The 16,648-nt window shown below is 38.4% G+C and overlaps 2 protein-coding genes across 3 annotated transcripts; both read left to right on the plus strand.

Moving 5' to 3' along the window:
• The first annotated feature begins 1,853 nt into the window (after nt 1-1,853).
• Nucleotides 1,854-5,204, plus strand: LOC121753172 (coiled-coil domain-containing protein 25-like). The gene is made up of 6 exons (XM_042148372.1): nt 1,854-2,111; nt 2,909-3,036; nt 3,181-3,284; nt 3,393-3,480; nt 3,669-3,730; nt 4,724-5,204. The coding sequence occupies exons 1-6, from the start codon at nt 1,999-2,001 to the stop codon at nt 4,874-4,876; spliced, it is 648 nt and encodes a 215-aa protein (XP_042004306.1). The 5' UTR covers nt 1,854-1,998; the 3' UTR covers nt 4,877-5,204.
• Nucleotides 5,205-7,430: 2,226 nt separating this feature from the next.
• Nucleotides 7,431-11,361, plus strand: LOC121752453 (serine/threonine-protein kinase AFC3-like). Of its 2 annotated transcripts, XM_042147534.1 has the most exons (12): nt 7,431-7,734; nt 7,813-7,948; nt 8,394-8,420; nt 8,504-8,657; nt 8,732-8,780; nt 9,165-9,279; nt 9,415-9,506; nt 9,598-9,742; nt 10,163-10,227; nt 10,313-10,410; nt 10,735-10,837; nt 11,026-11,361. In XM_042147534.1, the coding sequence occupies exons 1-12, from the start codon at nt 7,654-7,656 to the stop codon at nt 11,161-11,163; spliced, it is 1,203 nt and encodes a 400-aa protein (XP_042003468.1). In that variant the 5' UTR covers nt 7,431-7,653; the 3' UTR covers nt 11,164-11,361. The 2 variants fall into 2 exon arrangements, with proteins under 2 accessions (XP_042003468.1, XP_042003470.1); XM_042147536.1 differs by lacking the exon at nt 10,735-10,837.
• Nucleotides 11,362-16,648: the final 5,287 nt, after the last annotated feature.

A 16,648-nucleotide genomic window follows, 5' to 3' on the forward strand; every position in this document is an offset into this window, starting at 1 on the left:
AACAAGCACTAGATGTACATGCACACTTCTACAATCTTGAAGGTATTTGATTATCAGATTATTTATTTTATATTTTTAGGATAATGGATGGATTTAACTTTGTCGATAAGATTTACTTAAAAGTTAAGACAAGACACAAATTTAAAAATCAAGATTGTGCATTTAATGTAATGGGGACTAGTGATACATGGAAAAATAATTCAACCAACAATAATTTGTGGAGTTGAAATCCAAGTAAAGATGTGGATATACCAACATTCCATTAATTGTTATAAAACGAATTGATAATTGCGCATACCACATTAGTCATTATCATGCTACAAGAACCATATGTCTTACTACCAAATTAAAAAAACATTTTAAAAAGAATTACCAACTTGCAATTTATATTCATGTTATTTTCGATGTTCATATTCAAATAAATACTTTTCCCTCCATAAATACGCGTCACATATTTTCTTTTTGGTCTATTTATAATTATAAGTCTCATATTATATTAATTGGTTTTACTCTCATTTTATTATAAATTAATACATAATTTAAAATTCAAAATCATATTTTACTAACTTTTTATATATACAAAATCTTATATTCGAAGTCAAAATCGAACGTATATTGCGGATGGATGGAGACAGGAGTAATTGTATATGGTACTCATACGTACAATCCAAATTAATGTCGCATCAATATAGTCAGTGTAATATAAGAGTGTGTGGTTATATTTTTGTGAAAAAAATTGAGTGTCTTATCTTGTGGTTGTGGGAAAGATATACTCCCTCCGTCTCGCACTACTCGCACCTTTCCTTTTGGGCACGGAGATTAAAGAATGAGTGATAGATAAAGTCAACAATTACGGCTGTAGGTATAAATTGTTACTAAAAATGAAAAGAGTGCAAATAACTTGGGACGCCCAGAAAGGAAATAAATGCAAGTAGTGCGGGACGGATGTAGTACTATTTATTATACATAGAGATGATTATATTTGAAAATAATGGGACATTTTTCTTGATAAAACTTTGTTCACTTGTAAATTCTGTTGCAGCCACTTTTATAAGCCCATTTTATCGAGTTTAATAATAATGGAATAATTAAATTACTGCTTCGCGCTTTTATTTTTCTTCTATTTTTACGGTGAAGAGATGTGTTTGTATTCAATTTTTTACCCATCGAGGTATTCGTTGGTGGACTTGATATAAAAGGTGCCATAGATCTCATTTTCTTATCATGCGGTGATAATAGTACTTAGAAGATTGATACGTAATCCAAGTAAAATATAATTAGATTTTTTGGAATGATTTTGACATCCAAAAATAGAGTAAGAAACTGAAGATAACAAGCTATAATTCCAAACGAAACAAAATTGATTTGAGTTCAAGGTGAGCGGCGGCAGAAATTTCACTTAATAATACTATACTTTATTGGTCTATGAATAAATGTTTCATTTGATCCAACATTAATTTTTAAAATGGGTGAAATGAAATACTCCGTAGAAAACAGTAAAATTAAAAACGAGCTATTTAATGTTGGACTAAGGGAGTTTAATTTAGATTGCAAAGTATGCTTCCCAATAGAAAAACAAAACCCACATGAAGCTAAAAATGATAGTACAAACTAAAATAATTGGGGTTATACATTATAGTTGATTGAATCAAAATGAGCACAAAATCATTCATGAAAACCAAAATAGTTTTCCTCTATTGTGCAATTACAGTATAATTGGGCTTATGAATGAGAGCCCAAATCATTCTGGCCCAACAACAAACCTTTTGTAACAATTAAGGCCCAAAACGGATCGGATTGAATTCGGTTAATAAATAATGGAAATTATTGAGAAATACGGGGCAGTAGCGAGTTTCTTGATTTAATAAAAAGCTGAGAAACAGGGAGGGGAGGATGAGAGTCTTCACTCTTCACCTCCAAAAATTCATTTTCTAATTCACCGTAAAGTCAGCAGAGAGAAGAGAGAATTGAAACCCTAGTGAGAGAGAGAGAGAAAAAATGGTTTTCTACTTCAAGGCGCGGCTGGAGGCGGGGGATTTCACCATATTCATGGGCCTCGACAAGTATGAGAACGAGGAGCTCATCAAATACGGATTTCCTGAAGATATTTGGTATAATTATTTTCATTTTTTTTATATTTTAACAACTTAATTGTTGCAAAGCTTTGCGAGCTGCATTTGGGAGAGGGAAAGGGGTTTTTGATGCGTTTATGCGGAAGAAATTGGGGAGAATGTTGCTGCCTTTTGTTAGTAATAGGATGGTTTTGTTTGTTGAAAAATTATATAGGAATATGTGTTTTCGGTTATATGAAGCTATCTATGCTCTTGTTTGAGGCTTTTTTTATGGAACTGCATTTTTAATTTCGGTGGAAATTGAGTTGAGAAGTTGTTGACTATGGAATCAGAACGGATAGAGCTGTAATAGTTATGAGTTGTTTAGAGGAAGATTATTGGAATTTGTGTGGTGAAGGGAATTACAATTTTCAGATTGTAGGTCGAGGGGCATAATTTTGTGGGTTTTGGGCTATTTCTGTCATTCGTTTTTGGGATATGACCTTCTTTCATGTGTTTTAGAGCTTTAGGTCTATATTGGAATTCGACTGATGATAGGCATGGAAAAACTGGTTTTGCTTTTGGCAATCCCAATTTAATATTTTAGCCACTAGTTGCTTGCTTGTTGAGAGTGTTTCTCAAATGCATGAAGTTTTAGCTCAACCAACTGGATGGCGGATGCTAAAAGAATCGTAATGATTACACCTTGATACACTTTTCTCAATGCATTCTTGTGGATTCATGGTGGTTGCCAACAAGCTCTCTAGAACAGCCAAATATGCTTCTAGAATATGGCCTGTTGTTCTGTTCTGTTCTATAATCGTTGCAGCTTACATGACAGGGATGATTTATTGCAGGTTCCATGTGGATAAAATGTCTTCAGCTCACGTTTATCTGAGATTGCACAAGGGTCAAACAATTGATGATCTGTCTGAAGGTGTATTGGAAGATTGTGCTCAACTAGTCAAAGCAAATTCTATTCAAGGCAAGATCTCCTTTTTCTCGTATCAACTTTTAGCTGGTGAACTTGTCTGTTGAACTTATGTTCAATTGCTAAGTGTTTTTTACTGAACAAAAGCTTGATTTACTTGCTGAATGGTTATATTGTCTACTATCATGAATATGGCAGGGAATAAAGTTAACAATGTTGATGTTGTCTACACTCCCTGGCAAAATCTTAAAAAGACTGCATCAATGGATGTTGGGCAAGTTGGTTTTTATAACTCAAAAATGGTGAGGTTTGTTATTTGTAACTTTTCTGATAAACTATGTGGGTTATTCACTACTGCTTGAAGTCTGACATCGAAGGTCAAAATAAATGTGCTGTTTTCTTTTACTTAGGTTCGCACTGTCAGAGTTGAAAAGCGAATAAATGAAATAGTCAATCGGTTAAACAGGACAAAAGTGGAAAGAACTCCTGATCTGAAAGGTTTGTATTTAGTTATTACTTATTATTATGCAAAAATTCTGTAATCAGAGTCTTTCTTTTCTGTGTGTGGTTTGCTATTTTTTCTGCTGCATGCATGTCCGAGCTTGAAGCTCATGACTGAGTAGACTGTGAGTAGAATGTTTTCTGATTCGCTTATTAGTGCTGACAACTCTTTTTTGTGTGATTAGCTGAACTAGAGGCTGTAAATGCAGCAGAAAGAGCAGAAAGGAAGCAGCAGCTCCGTGAAAAAGTAAGTGATTTTTATCTCTTCGTATAAGTACAAGGGTTAGACATATAAGCTTATTATGCCTTTTGAGTTTTTTCATGTTTATGTGAGTGAGCCATTACGAATCAGATGCATATTGAAATGTCTCCACTGACTAATAAAACTCTCTTTGAGATATGTCACCTGAAGTTTTTGTTGTTTTTGGTACTCAATTTTCCTTACGAAATCTGTGAGGTAATCAGTTTTCCTTGCCGTCTGCAAGGTTCTGAGTATAAAAACTCTCAAAGTTGACTAATTTTATTTGTTGTTTTTCTGATTGTGAACTGTTTATTATTTTCGTCTCTCAAACTACAACTGTATATTAAAGACATCTATTCCTTTAGGCATTCAGTTTCTAGGAATAGTCCCCAAGTTTGAGCTACTAAGGCATAAAGAAAATTTACTCAGCATTTATTGTTACTACTTACTTTGGACTATCTGGACAAATACAATGAATTTTATTGCTCTCAAGTTATGTCCTCACCTAAGAAGAGCGCCTCTGGCTACTACTTATATATGGCTTGATGAAGGTATATTTATGGTGGTCATGTATTGATGTTCATTAAGATGCCTTGAAACTATTTTTCTATACTGAATGCATTGAGTATTGCCAATGTAAAATTTAGTGTAGCACAGAGTTGTTCTACTGGAGTTTTGATTGAGACACTTCTATAGCGGTGCTTGGACCTCATAGTTTTGTTGATGCATAAGTTTCCTAAATTTTGTTAGTTCTTGATTTTCTAAAATACCTATTCTGTTAGATTGTGCAGATATTTTAATTGCCACTATGATGACTTATTCAGACTCCAAATACACACTTTTTTTTAAAAATTACACCTTACAGTCTTGCACACATATCACACTCATGTGCAGGTATTTTAATTGCCTCTATGAGTTGTGCTTTATCGTCAACCAAATACATGCTTAAGCATATTAAGAGCTCTTTTGAGGCTTAGTTGTGTTTATGTATGTTTGCAGAAGCGGCGGGAGGAGTTAGACAGACTTGAGAAAGAGAGGCAGACTGAATTAAGGAGCTACAAAAACTTGATGGTAGCTGAGAAGATGACGTCTAACAAGGACATTGCGTCTACCAACAAGTCCCTTCAAGAACTCGAGGAAGATTTCATGTGAACATGAAATTCTTCTAAAATCCCCCAACATTCAGCTATTAATCGAGTATTTGGGTCCTTTGGCCACAAGGGGCCGGGGACCAAAATGGAGTTGAGGAGAGAAGAATGTCCACTCATTGTCAGATAGGTATTTTCCAATTTGGCCATGTCCTTAATTGAAGCGCTCGCTAATTGTAGTAATTATATAATAGGAGCAAAGATTTTATATAGAGGGGCTGCCCCAATTCGATCTGTTGAATTTCTGGATACGAAAAAAGCTCGTTTCCAGATTGTGATGTGATTTTGTTTGGATTATGATATTGCGTTGTTGCCCGCTTTCTTGCTTAAAATCGTTTCCTGAATTCTCAAGTACCTCAGTTTTTATGTATAATTCTCAAGTAGCCGTTTGAGATTGTACTGTGTGTTTGGGATCATCCGTATAATGTGAGAGGTTGTGTTTGTTTTATAAATGATGATAAAAAATGGTCCTGCAAGAGGTTTTGGGTAAGGATCAATAATGGTTATCCAAATCTAATGTATATGAGCTTTATTCCATTGGGTCATGATATTGAATTAAATTACTACTTGTATTAAATTAATGTGGAAGCCAATATACTAGTAAAAATTGGACAGGCAGCCGAACTACAAATGATTATAGCAACTCTAACCTAAATAGAGAAATGATGATACATTGTTGGAGCTACAAATAATTAAATCAAAAGAAAAAAAATGGATTGCTTGATGTGCATGCCAGAACCAGATGCTCTTCTTGCATCTTATCCACTTCGTTTTCTTTTCATTTTCTATAGTTAATTTTTGGGGGCTCGAAATTCATTGCTTTTCCAATTTATAAACTTATAATTATTGAGAAGACGTTTCTTGATAAATAAGAAGTTTTTCCCCATGAATAAACAATCTTCTTTCTCGCAAATTATACGTTAATCTGTATTAGGATTTTCAAACTGATTGATTGACTATTCAATTTTGTTTATTTTATTATTATTTCCGGTCAATTAAGGCATATCATGACTAGTAACCAAAAGCTTGCTACCTTCTCTTTTAATACCCAAATATTCAACCTCTCTCTCTCTCTCTCATGAAATATGCTATATATATAAGAAAAACACACCATGCACACACATTGTCTGTCTTTCTCTTCCATCAACCATTTCTCTGATCATATCTACTTCCATGAGCAACTGGAAAAGCTCACGCAGCAAGAGCATGAAACTGGGGCAAAACGACTACGAGTATTCATACTCTTGGTCGAGTAATCACAAATGGCTGATGCTTTGGCGAAGGATCAAAGGGAAGAAGAATAAGAAAAGCTCGGAGTCTCCGTTTGCAACGCAGAAAACCTACGATCCTCAGAGCTATATGTAGAACTTCGACGAGGGCTCTGCCACCGTTGAGCCCGACAACCTCTACCGATCATTCTCAGCAAGATATGCTAATCCTTCCAGATATGTTCAAAGGAGTTGAGGAGATTCAATGTATGTAAATTGTAATCATAGTTTTTCATATTTTGTTTTTTAATAGATTTTTGGTGTTAAAATCCTCTTCTTTTTCCTTTTTGTGGATAAATATGTATCCTAGCTCTCTGTCTTTCACTCTCATGGGATTAGTTTATTTTCTGGATAGAATATGAGGAATGAGGTTTCAAACTGTGAATTCTGATTTTGCATTTATGATGAAATGAAGATGAGAATAAGTCATCCAATGTAGGCTATTGGATTATAAAATATTGATTAGGGTGAAAATTGTGACTGCTTTGATGCAGAAAAGTTTGAAAACATGAAACAGAATACTACTATTAATATTTACAGTCAAAATTCATCCATGAGACCATGACAGGTATAAAATAAGGTATCCAGAAAAGGTAACACAACCGAGAGAAGAAAGGATCAAGACTTAAAATAGGCATATAAATGAGAGTAAACAGCAAGTGAAGATTTTTAAAACAAGGAAATGAAGAAAATTTTATTTATTTATTAAAGAGAAAAGGAATACAATGTGGTTATTCATCAGCTATAATAATAATAATAGGTAATATCACTATTTTTTGGTTAAGAGCGATTTCATGAATGAGCATATTTTAGGAGGTGCTTCTGTGCTGCTGCTGCTGCAGCAGGTTTACCAACTGTGTGCTTGCGCGGAATCCCCTGACTCGGGTTCTTCAGGACGTCTCCGGCTACAAGGAAGAATGCGGTGCCTAGCAGGAAGAACGATAAAAAAATATATGATTGTGCAAAAGACAAAAGGGCTCATTAACTCGAACAATTTGAGAGATGAATTTATTGGTAGAGTTGTATGTAATATTATACCTAAAGAAATTATCAATATTTCAACTTTGATTACTTGACTCAAATATGTTGCAAACACATATTCTCACATTAAAGACCATATTTTCCATAGTCTATGAGACCTATCATACCGCATGAGAAGGTTGTATGCAAAATTCCACAAACTAGTATGGGCAAAATCGAATTTTCAAACAATTTCCATGGGCAATGTGCAATTATGTAAATTGTACGGAATGTCTGGTTTTGTTTTCGTATTTCGAGTCCATTTTTCGTAATAAAAATACATATCCGTTTCACTCATATCCTTGCAAGAATCTGTTCTTCAACTTTTTCCCTGAAAAAAAATTCACTAAGCTATCGGATTCGCCTCTTACGGTTGCAGATATTCTGTCACACTCATAACAATTTCATTTTGATTGGGATTTGACACACAAGCGTCTATATTGCTGTGTGTATGCGATTGCCAGAGGAATTCGGTGCCTGAGAAATCAAAGTAATGGTGGAAGTGAATCAAGGGCGGCAAGCTCGCAAACGGCGCCGTTCGACGTGGGACGTAGCTCCGTCTGGGCAGCCGGAGGTAGTTGCCGAATTTTGGGAAATTAGGGTTAGGTTTTCATAGAAGATTAAAATTTGCTGTTTTTTGCTTTTTTGGCAGGCTGATCAAAGGGATTGTGAGGATGACGAAGCCAGGGCGCCGCCGGTGCTGCGGAGACATGTGTCGCCGCCGAAGAGGGATGATGATCCCAATGGGCATTACGTGTTTAGCCTCGGCGAGAATCTCACATCTAGATGTAATTATTTTTAATCTTGGTTGTCTGAATTTTAGTTAGTATTCCTAGCTGGGAGCTGAGCATGCAGTGAGAATTTGGTTATTTTTATTTAGATTTTGGTGATTGTGTGCTTTTGATTATTTGTATGCTGGGGTTTTGAATGTGTATAAGAGTATGTATGCATTTCTGTTTATATGGTTGCTTATGTTTTTGGGTTAAGTCTGAGAGTTGAAGTGTTTTGTTTTAACTGTGTGAACTTTATTCTAGCGGCTTTGGCTGTACTTAAAGGCACTCCTTTTTTTGTACTAGTGTATACAGTGGAATACTTCATATCATAGACTCAACTATTTGAAGGAATCAATTTAATTGTGAACTTTTTAATTGGATGGGCTTGCTCTTGGATTGTCATAAGGTCCAATTATTTCCACATGAAGTGTTTGAATATTCTTTCTGCTTGAATTTGCAGATAAGATACTTGGCAAGATGGGTGAAGGTTAGGGGTCACGTGCCTGATAAGAAAACCTTATATTTTCATCATTGTTATTGTTTCAAATCAGCAAGTTGCTAGTGCTGTAGGCACCTTTGGTCAAGTATTGGATTGTTGGGACCGTCATACACAAGAATATGTGGCTATCAAAATTATTAGAAGCATAAGAAAGTACCGTGATGCAGCAATGATCGAGATTGACGTACTTCAGCGCCTTGCTAAGTATGACAAAAAAGAGTCACAGTAAGTATCCTGAAGCCAGCTAGTTTCTGATGGACTTATATTTATCTTATTTTTCGGTTTTTTTGGTGTGGCAGTTGTGTGAAGATGCATAGGTGGTTTGATTATCGCAATCATATATGCATAGTAAGTATTCCTACGTGATTCCTTGCCTACCTCTTTTATTTCAGCTCTATGTGAATACCTATCTCTACATTTGATTCGTACCATTATTCAGAGGTTCGATTTTCTTTCAATTGATAATTGCTGCATGTTAGGATATGCTATTAATGTCTGTTTTGAACTCTCTATTGAATGGAATATATGATCCTTACTCACAACTCATAAACAATGGTGCCGATCTAAGGGAGAACATACAGTTAATGATCTATCTTGTTTTGTTAACTAATTGTTTGATAATTTGCATGACATTCGGTGAATGTCTTTGTTTTGTGCTCTCCTGAGTTTCATTTACAATTCTCATAGCTTCACAGAGAACTACCTTTCAGTGGATTTTAATGGTCTTATCAGGTCTTTGAGAAGCTTGGACCAAGTTTATTTGATTTTCTAAAGAGAAATAAATACTCCCCCTTTCCTGTGGATCTTGTTCGAGAGTTTGGGCGCCAGCTTTTGGAATCTGTAGCATGTCTGTAGAATTTTCATTTCTGTATTCATTTAGTTTCATAAGCAGTTGCCCTGATCTCTATTAGCCTGTTATACATATTTGGCTATCTGCACATCTAACAGGGTTGCCTTTTTGTTATTTTAATATACCCAACAGATATGCACGATTTACGGTTAATCCACACTGATCTGAAGCCAGAAAATATACTTCTTGTCTCTTCTGAGTTTGTTAAGCTTCCTGTCTGCAAGGTATTTGGACTTGGGCCTTGTAAAGTTAAAAAAACATTTATGATTGTCATTAGACTCAAATCTCATCCTTGAACTTTTTTGGTTGGTCCAGAAAACGTCAGATGAAACAAATTCCAGGTGCTTACCAAAGTCAAGTGCCATTAAGCTGATTGATTTTGGTAGTACTGCTTTTGATAGTCAGCTTCATAGCTCCATTGTCTCAACAAGGCATTACAGGGCACCTGAGATCATTTTAGGTAAAAAGTTACTGTTGTGAGTGAGATTCACAATGGCTCCTGTCTAATTCTTATGAGGTTTTACTCCAACAATCTGCTGGCATTCACATCCAGATTGTGTCAAGACCTGCTAATTTTAAAATTTCTGGTAGGAGAAGGAATAATCCTTGTTAAGGCTATTGAAATCTGTGCGATTAGGTTGATTATCCAGCCTCATAAAGGAATACTCCTTATTGTAGTGGAAATACATCCGAGTATTGACACACTTTTACTGTTTTCTGCGTATATGTTTATTAATTTGTGTTCAACTAAATGGCGTTGCATATCATTGTCAGGAACTTGGTTGTGTATTTTATTATTCTTGAACAAAGACATGGAAAGGCAATGTTCCCCGAATAAGTTCCAAGGGGACCAGTATTGATTTCTGTCTGTTTGTGCCAGGTTTAGGATGGACCCACCCTTGTGACATTTGGAGTGTTGGTTGCATACTTGTGGAGCTTTGCACAGTTTGTTCTGCTTCTCCTCATCCACTATTCTCGTTGTACCATAGTAAATTTTATTTATCTGATATGTTGAGATCCGTCGTTCTAGGGTGAAGCACTTTTCCAAACACACGAGAACCTGGAACATTTAGCTATGATGGAGAGGGTTTTGGGACCACTGCCAGAGCATATGATTCAAAAAGCGACGTAAGTCTTGTTAGGGTGATTATTTAGTGTTATGCATATATCTTTGTCGTTTTCTCTTCATCTTTCCTTTTCCTTGGTTCTTTATCTCTTGGTTCTTTTTGTAAGCAATATTTTGGGTTTCCAATTTTCCTTATTAGCTCGGCCTCTCAGTACTTTTTTGGCTTTGCATGCATTGAAGCATACTTCTCTCATAATATATTCGGTCTTTAAGATAGAAATTAGTTGAGACTATGCATGAGTCGGCCAAAAAATAGAGTCACCTTCATGGTAACAAAACACAAGAGGGGAAATTGAGATGGTTTGGGTTCCTTGTGGGTTTTGCAGCAAAGGTGCTGAAAAATATTTCAGAGGATCCAGACTGAACTGGCCTGAGGGAGCAGTTTCCAGGGATAGCATCCGTGCCGTGAGGAAGCTAGACCTATTGAAGGTTGCAATCTTCTCCCAGATGTTGATTTAAAAACTATACCTTACTTCATGCTAGATGCATCCATTATTTTCTCTTGTTATTTCTTTGTTATGTGTTTGTGGTCCTTGTTTTTCTAACACCACCATATCGCGGTTGATACCATCTGCTTTTGCTTCTCTGCCTATAACATGTTTAGCTATTATTTGCAGAATCTCGTCTCAAGGCATGCTGATTCCTCCAGATCCTCTCTCGTGAACTTGTTGCACGGCTTGCTGAAGTTTGAACCATCTGAACGTCTCACTGCTCGGGAGGCGCTGGAGCATCCTTTCTTTAAGGACCCAGCTTAGAAATTCCTCACCTTGCGTGTAAAAACACGTGTTTGATCTATATGTAGTTCTGTAGCAAGTATAACGATCATGATATAACAGTATCATTATTTTTGCTGTGTCTATTTGAAACCGCAAAAATATCCTCAGTTTTGGTCTATGTAGAGAAAACCTTCTTTTCCAACTGGGTGAGAGTTCACAGTAAGACTGCTTTATAAACCCCCTCTCTCTCTGTGCTTGACTAATGCCCGTTTTGAGGCGAAATTGTCGTGTTTGTCTAAAGCCTAGGTCTGTTGGAACATGCTTTTGGTGAAAAAACTTGTTTCATCAACTTTTCATCATATTGCTTAAAAGTGGAGATATCGGTATGTTTTAGTGTATGTCTAATGAAAAGACAAAATGGGATGTTGCTTAATCCAAAAGAAGTGTACAAGTGTTCGTTTGCTATATATGTGTAAATGTTTGATATAACAATTGGTGGTGTGCTTATGGTTAAGGATTAGTGGATAGGAATATTAGTAAAAACTCTCTTGAGAAATGTCAGATATTGTGAAAATATTTATTGGAGTACAACTTTTTCGGTGACAAGATTTAATAAATACTAGTAAAAACTCTCGAGATATTCCCTTTTTTTCATTTTTTTATAGTACTACTAATCTTCATTTACAAATGTTTTTACATTTTTAATCATTCATAAATTACTAGTACTAAATTAATTGAATCATATTTTTATATCCATATAACCATATTACTCCTCCACTTCACATATTTTTAATTCGGCAATCAAGTCTGTATGTTTAATTTATTTGCTTTTGTATTGGTAGCTTTATATGCATATCCGATTATTTTTTGCGCTTTTTAGGTTTGAATTGTTTCATACAAACTTATTGAAGGCAAGCATAATTTTTAATTGGAGCGGATTGTGTGTTTTTTTTATTTAAGCTGTGATCATATGACTATGAGTATAGCTGCTATATTTGCGTAGTTTACTTTAGTTTAGTGTTTAATCTTGTATAAGGCTACTAGAAGAATACATAAACTGGAGAGCTTTAGTAGTAAGAAATTTGGCTAATTGTGGATCCCTTAGGTAGGTTCTTTCCAAACATTATTTAGTTCGATTCGAGACTGGGATGGTGGTGATGTAGCGGTAGTACTAATAGTTGTTGGTGAAGAACTGCAGAAACTGCATTTCTTTGTATTTATGAGTCTGATAGTTCCATGAAAGTAGTAGTAAGTTGATGGAAATTTTAGCTAGGTATTGTTGAGAAAATGTATGATGCTTGGTAACTTTTAGTAGTAAGTTGATGGAAATTTTAGCTAGGTATTGTTGAGAAAATGTGTGATGCTTGGTAACTTTTCTTTGCTTGATCATTCATTGATAATGGTGATTCTTATGTTCTTGGTTGCACTTTATTGGTTTGTGCTATGGAGGTTTTTTAGGTTGTTGCCATTAAGCTTAATTGTAGACGTCAATCTCAGCCGTAAATATTGGAAAAATATGAATGTTTATGAGAAGTACTTGCTGGTAGAAGAAGCATGTTGTAGACTTGTAGTTGAAAATATAAATAGTAGGAGCAGGTGTTTTGATTTGTTGAAACACTTGATTTTTTGGCTCTATCTTCCATTCTTCTACAATTCTCAACTTCATAAATTCCCATTCTTGAATTTCATGATTTGCAATTGTTCTAGGACAAAGAGGTGCTGGAAACCCAATGTGCAGGAGAAGCGGCTCTTTAGCTACATATGCTCTGCGCTGCATAGACAAGGCAGGGGGAATCGATGAGTACTTGCTCAAGACACCTCACCACAAGATGGACACAGAAATGGGTCTTTTCTGGAAAGTTAAGGTTGAGAAGATGTATCAAGACCTTGGAGGGAAGCAGGTTGTCTTCTTTGCACCTGAGGACGAGGCCAGCTTTGAAGAAAAATTCAACGAACTAAGATTAGAACAGAAGGCTGGACGTCGAGAAAGATGTATGGTTCATCCGCCAGGCAAGAGCCAACCAAGGATGAAACAGACGTGGGCAAAGCCAGTGAACTAACAACATCAAGAAATGAAGACATGATATCTCACACCGACTTCCATGAACCATTGGTCGCCAATGCTTAGTGTTGTGTCTCCTAGCACGGGGCAGTCTTCGCCTTGTCTTTTGGCATTTCCACCGGAGATTCCCTCTGTATCTTGTAATCTTGGAAAGAATAACAGTTTTGTTGGCTTAGGTGGTCCGTTATTATAATGACTATATAAGTGCCCTACTTTTTGGGATGTATGTTAAAATTTTGCAGCCAAATAGTTGACGACTGGCTAGCAGTAGATTTTCGGGTATTTTTCAGTAACAGGCAGGTCCCTGTGTTTTTGACATTGTGATTGTCACATTACTAAAATAATATGGAATTTTCAACAAAAATGTTGATTGATGGAGTACGTACTAAACAAGCCCAAAAAAACAAGCCCAACAGCAGTAAAGCCCAAGAAAGAGTATCAGTTCGGCATGACTAAAGAGTTCAGTTCGGCACAACCAAAGAGTTCGGCCCCAGTCTACAGCTCGGTAAAAGCCAACCAATCAAACTCTGCTCTCAGGTCGGCATCAAGCTCTACTCTCAGATCGGCAAAAGCTGCTCGGCAATAATTCAGCAGTTCGGTCTCAGTATTCGACCGAACTGGGAGATAGTGGACTCATGCAGAACCTCCACGACCTCCACTACACCCACGATCTATTTAGTGGTGTCAAGCAGTCATTAACTCATGCAGGATAGTGGACCCATGCAAGATCGCCACGATCTCCACGACATCCACTACCTAGTAAATAGCTGCATGCCACGATCTTGGTCATTTGTATAAATAGAACCTAGATCAGATAGATAGGGTTACATTCTCTCGATCTCTAGAGATAAAATACAAAATAGCAAGTCTGTATTGTAAGCTGTAGAAAACAGATCAAGCAATACAACTCTGCCCTCTTTTCTTCCCGTGGACGTAGATTTACCTCAGTAAATCGAACCACGTAAATTCATTGTGTCGTGATCTGCCATTTTCCTGCATTCGTCACTAACATCAGAAATTCGCCGATTCATCACTGGCGCCGTCTGTGGGAAACAGAGAACCAAATTTGTGATAAAGCGAATTTTTGACCCTTTTTCCACCCCAAAAAAATGCATACCAGATCACATAACACCCATAATACCGTTCGTGATAACCGTGAGGAAGCTAGTCCAGCTCGCAGGTCTGAAAAACGGCCTCGGGAGACATCTACCTCCGGTTCTCACGAAGAAGGAACAAGCCACTCCAGGAGTCATCGCACCGAGTCTTCCCAGCAGCCCGATTTAAATGAAGCTGTCAAGCTGTTCTTGGCCGAGAAGCAGGAGGAGTTCTTAACCTTCCTGCAGAAGAGCCAACAGCCGGAGAAGACAACGACGGATTCTCCCTCCTCATCTAGGCATGAAAGTCACTACCCGCAGTAGTGACGTGTCTTCCAGGAGAAAGAATCCTCAACCCCGACATGTTCCTGTTCCTCCTCGGTACCGGAACCACAGGAGAACTCCATCTCCTCCGTACCGAAGAGATGTCGGGTTCGCCATGTACGGAGCATTAAAGACTCCGTTCTCGGACGATATCACCCGAACTCCTTTGCCGCGGAACTACCGAACTCCGTCGATAACCTATGACGGACTCGTGGATCCTCATGATTTCTTGGGACGCTATCAATATAACATGGCGAACCAGGGTCTCAACGAGGTCCACATGTGCAAGCTGTTCCCCGAGCTGCTCATCGGGAACGCCAGAAGGTGGTTCGACAGCCTTCCTCAAGGCAGCATTAGATCCTACCGAGATCTAATGGATGCTTTCCACAGGAGGTTCTTTCAGAAAGCGGAAGCCCGGATCACTTCGGCTCAGCTGCTTTCTATTCGTCAAGGTCGCGACGAAAAAATCAGCGACTTTATGACAAGATTCCACAAGGAATGCCTGCAAGTAGACGATCTCAACGATCTGCTTGTCATCTCGGCATTCCAAAATGGAATCCTGCCTGGAGCTCTCTACAGGAAGCTCGTTGAGTGCGGTCCGCAGACAGCTCAGGAAATGTGGGACATTGTGGACCAGTACTCCCGGGCCGATGAGGCAGACCGTCGCAAACGGTCGTTAGACAGCTCATCGTCCCGAGGAGACAGAAGGAAGCCCGATCATAGCGATCAGGGGCATCCTCGCCGGACTCCATTTGAAAGAATTCAAAGGGCTCCGGTGCGAGACAGATTGGGACCCCGTCTCAACCCCGAGAAGCCGCCTGCTCAGTTCGTACCGCTGAACAAGTCAAGAGCGGAAATTTTCGAACTACATTCCGATATGTTCGAAAGACCAAAACGGATGACGAAATCAGCCGTGCGGCGACCTCAGGATCAATATTGCTCCTTCCATCAAGCCCACGGACACGATACCGAGGAGTGCCGAGATTTGGCTGCAGGTATTGATGTTCTTGTGAAAACAGGAACGTTAAAAAAATACCAAAGCAAGCAGCCGAAAAAGAACAAAAGGCAGAGAGGTGCGAACTGCAATCCTCAGGATCCGAAAAGGCATGAGGATCCCGAAGACGACGACGAGCCGCAATATGATGGAGTAATCCAGACTATTGATGCTCTCCCTGCCGGGAAGACTAAGTCGTCCCTAAAAGCAGAACGCAGAGGTTCCAATCAAGAGGAACCGACACATAAAAGGCTGAAGAAAGACGAAGTGATTACATTTTCAGATGCCGATCCCGTCCCAGCCATCTCTCCTCACCAAGACGCTATTGTCATTCAAGCCGGAGTGGCAAATAAACTGATCCACAGAGTATTTGTGGATACAGGAGCGTCAGTCAGCATTCTTTTTAAAGAATGTTTCGATAAAATGGAAGTGGATCCAGCTCGGCTCAGTCCGGCTCCGCTTCCTCTGAAAAGTTTCGCCCAGGAGGACACCCGCCCGGAAGGTATTATCAGCCTTCCAATCACGGTGGGAAAAGCGCCTACAAGCTCCAATACGATGATCGAGTTCTTTGTGGTGAAAGCTCGGTCCCCGTACAACATCATCCTGGGGAGAGACTGGCTCAACACAGTTCGGGCCGTTTGCTCTACTTATCACCTCACCATCAAGATCCCCACTAAAGGTGGGATAGCGGTCATCCGAGGTGACCAAAAGAGAGCAAAGGAATGTCTGCAAATTGCGCTTAGAAGTGCCGAGCAGTCAGATCGGCACCACCAAGCATAGCAATCACAGCGGCCGGAGTCAGAGGCGATGACCGAAGTCATACCGGAGCCGAACTCGATGACAGTTCAGCTGTACGAAGACGATCCATCCAGAACGGTTAAGATCGGCTTCGCGGGAACGCCTCTACTTCGGGAAAAAACCATCCAGCTCCTCAAGGAGTATAAAGACGTCTTTGCATGGTCTCCGTTGGACATGACCGGAGTGCCCCCCGAGGTAATCACTCATCGGTTAAATATTGATCCTTCGGTCCGGCCGATAAAACAGAAGCAA

The sequence above is a fragment of the Salvia splendens genome, chromosome 10 (genome assembly GCF_004379255.2).
Source record: "Salvia splendens isolate huo1 chromosome 10, SspV2, whole genome shotgun sequence".
NCBI classification, from domain to species: Eukaryota; Viridiplantae; Streptophyta; class Magnoliopsida; order Lamiales; family Lamiaceae; genus Salvia; species Salvia splendens.

Coding starts and splice junctions, on each gene's coding strand:
- LOC121752453 (XM_042147534.1), top strand. CDS start 7,654: ATGGTGGAAGTGAATCAAGGGCGGCAAGCTCGCAAACGGCGCCGTTCG. Junction 7,949..8,393: donor CGAGAATCTCACATCTAGAT/GTAATTATTTTT, acceptor TTGAATTTGCAG/ATAAGATACTTGGCAAGATG. Junction 9,743..10,162: donor GGCACCTGAGATCATTTTAG/GTAAAAAGTTAC, acceptor TGTTTGTGCCAG/GTTTAGGATGGACCCACCCT.
- LOC121753172 (XM_042148372.1), top strand. CDS start 1,999: ATGGTTTTCTACTTCAAGGCGCGGCTGGAGGCGGGGGATTTCACCATA. Junction 3,285..3,392: donor GTTTTTATAACTCAAAAATG/GTGAGGTTTGTT, acceptor TCTTTTACTTAG/GTTCGCACTGTCAGAGTTGA. Junction 3,731..4,723: donor AGCAGCAGCTCCGTGAAAAA/GTAAGTGATTTT, acceptor GTATGTTTGCAG/AAGCGGCGGGAGGAGTTAGA.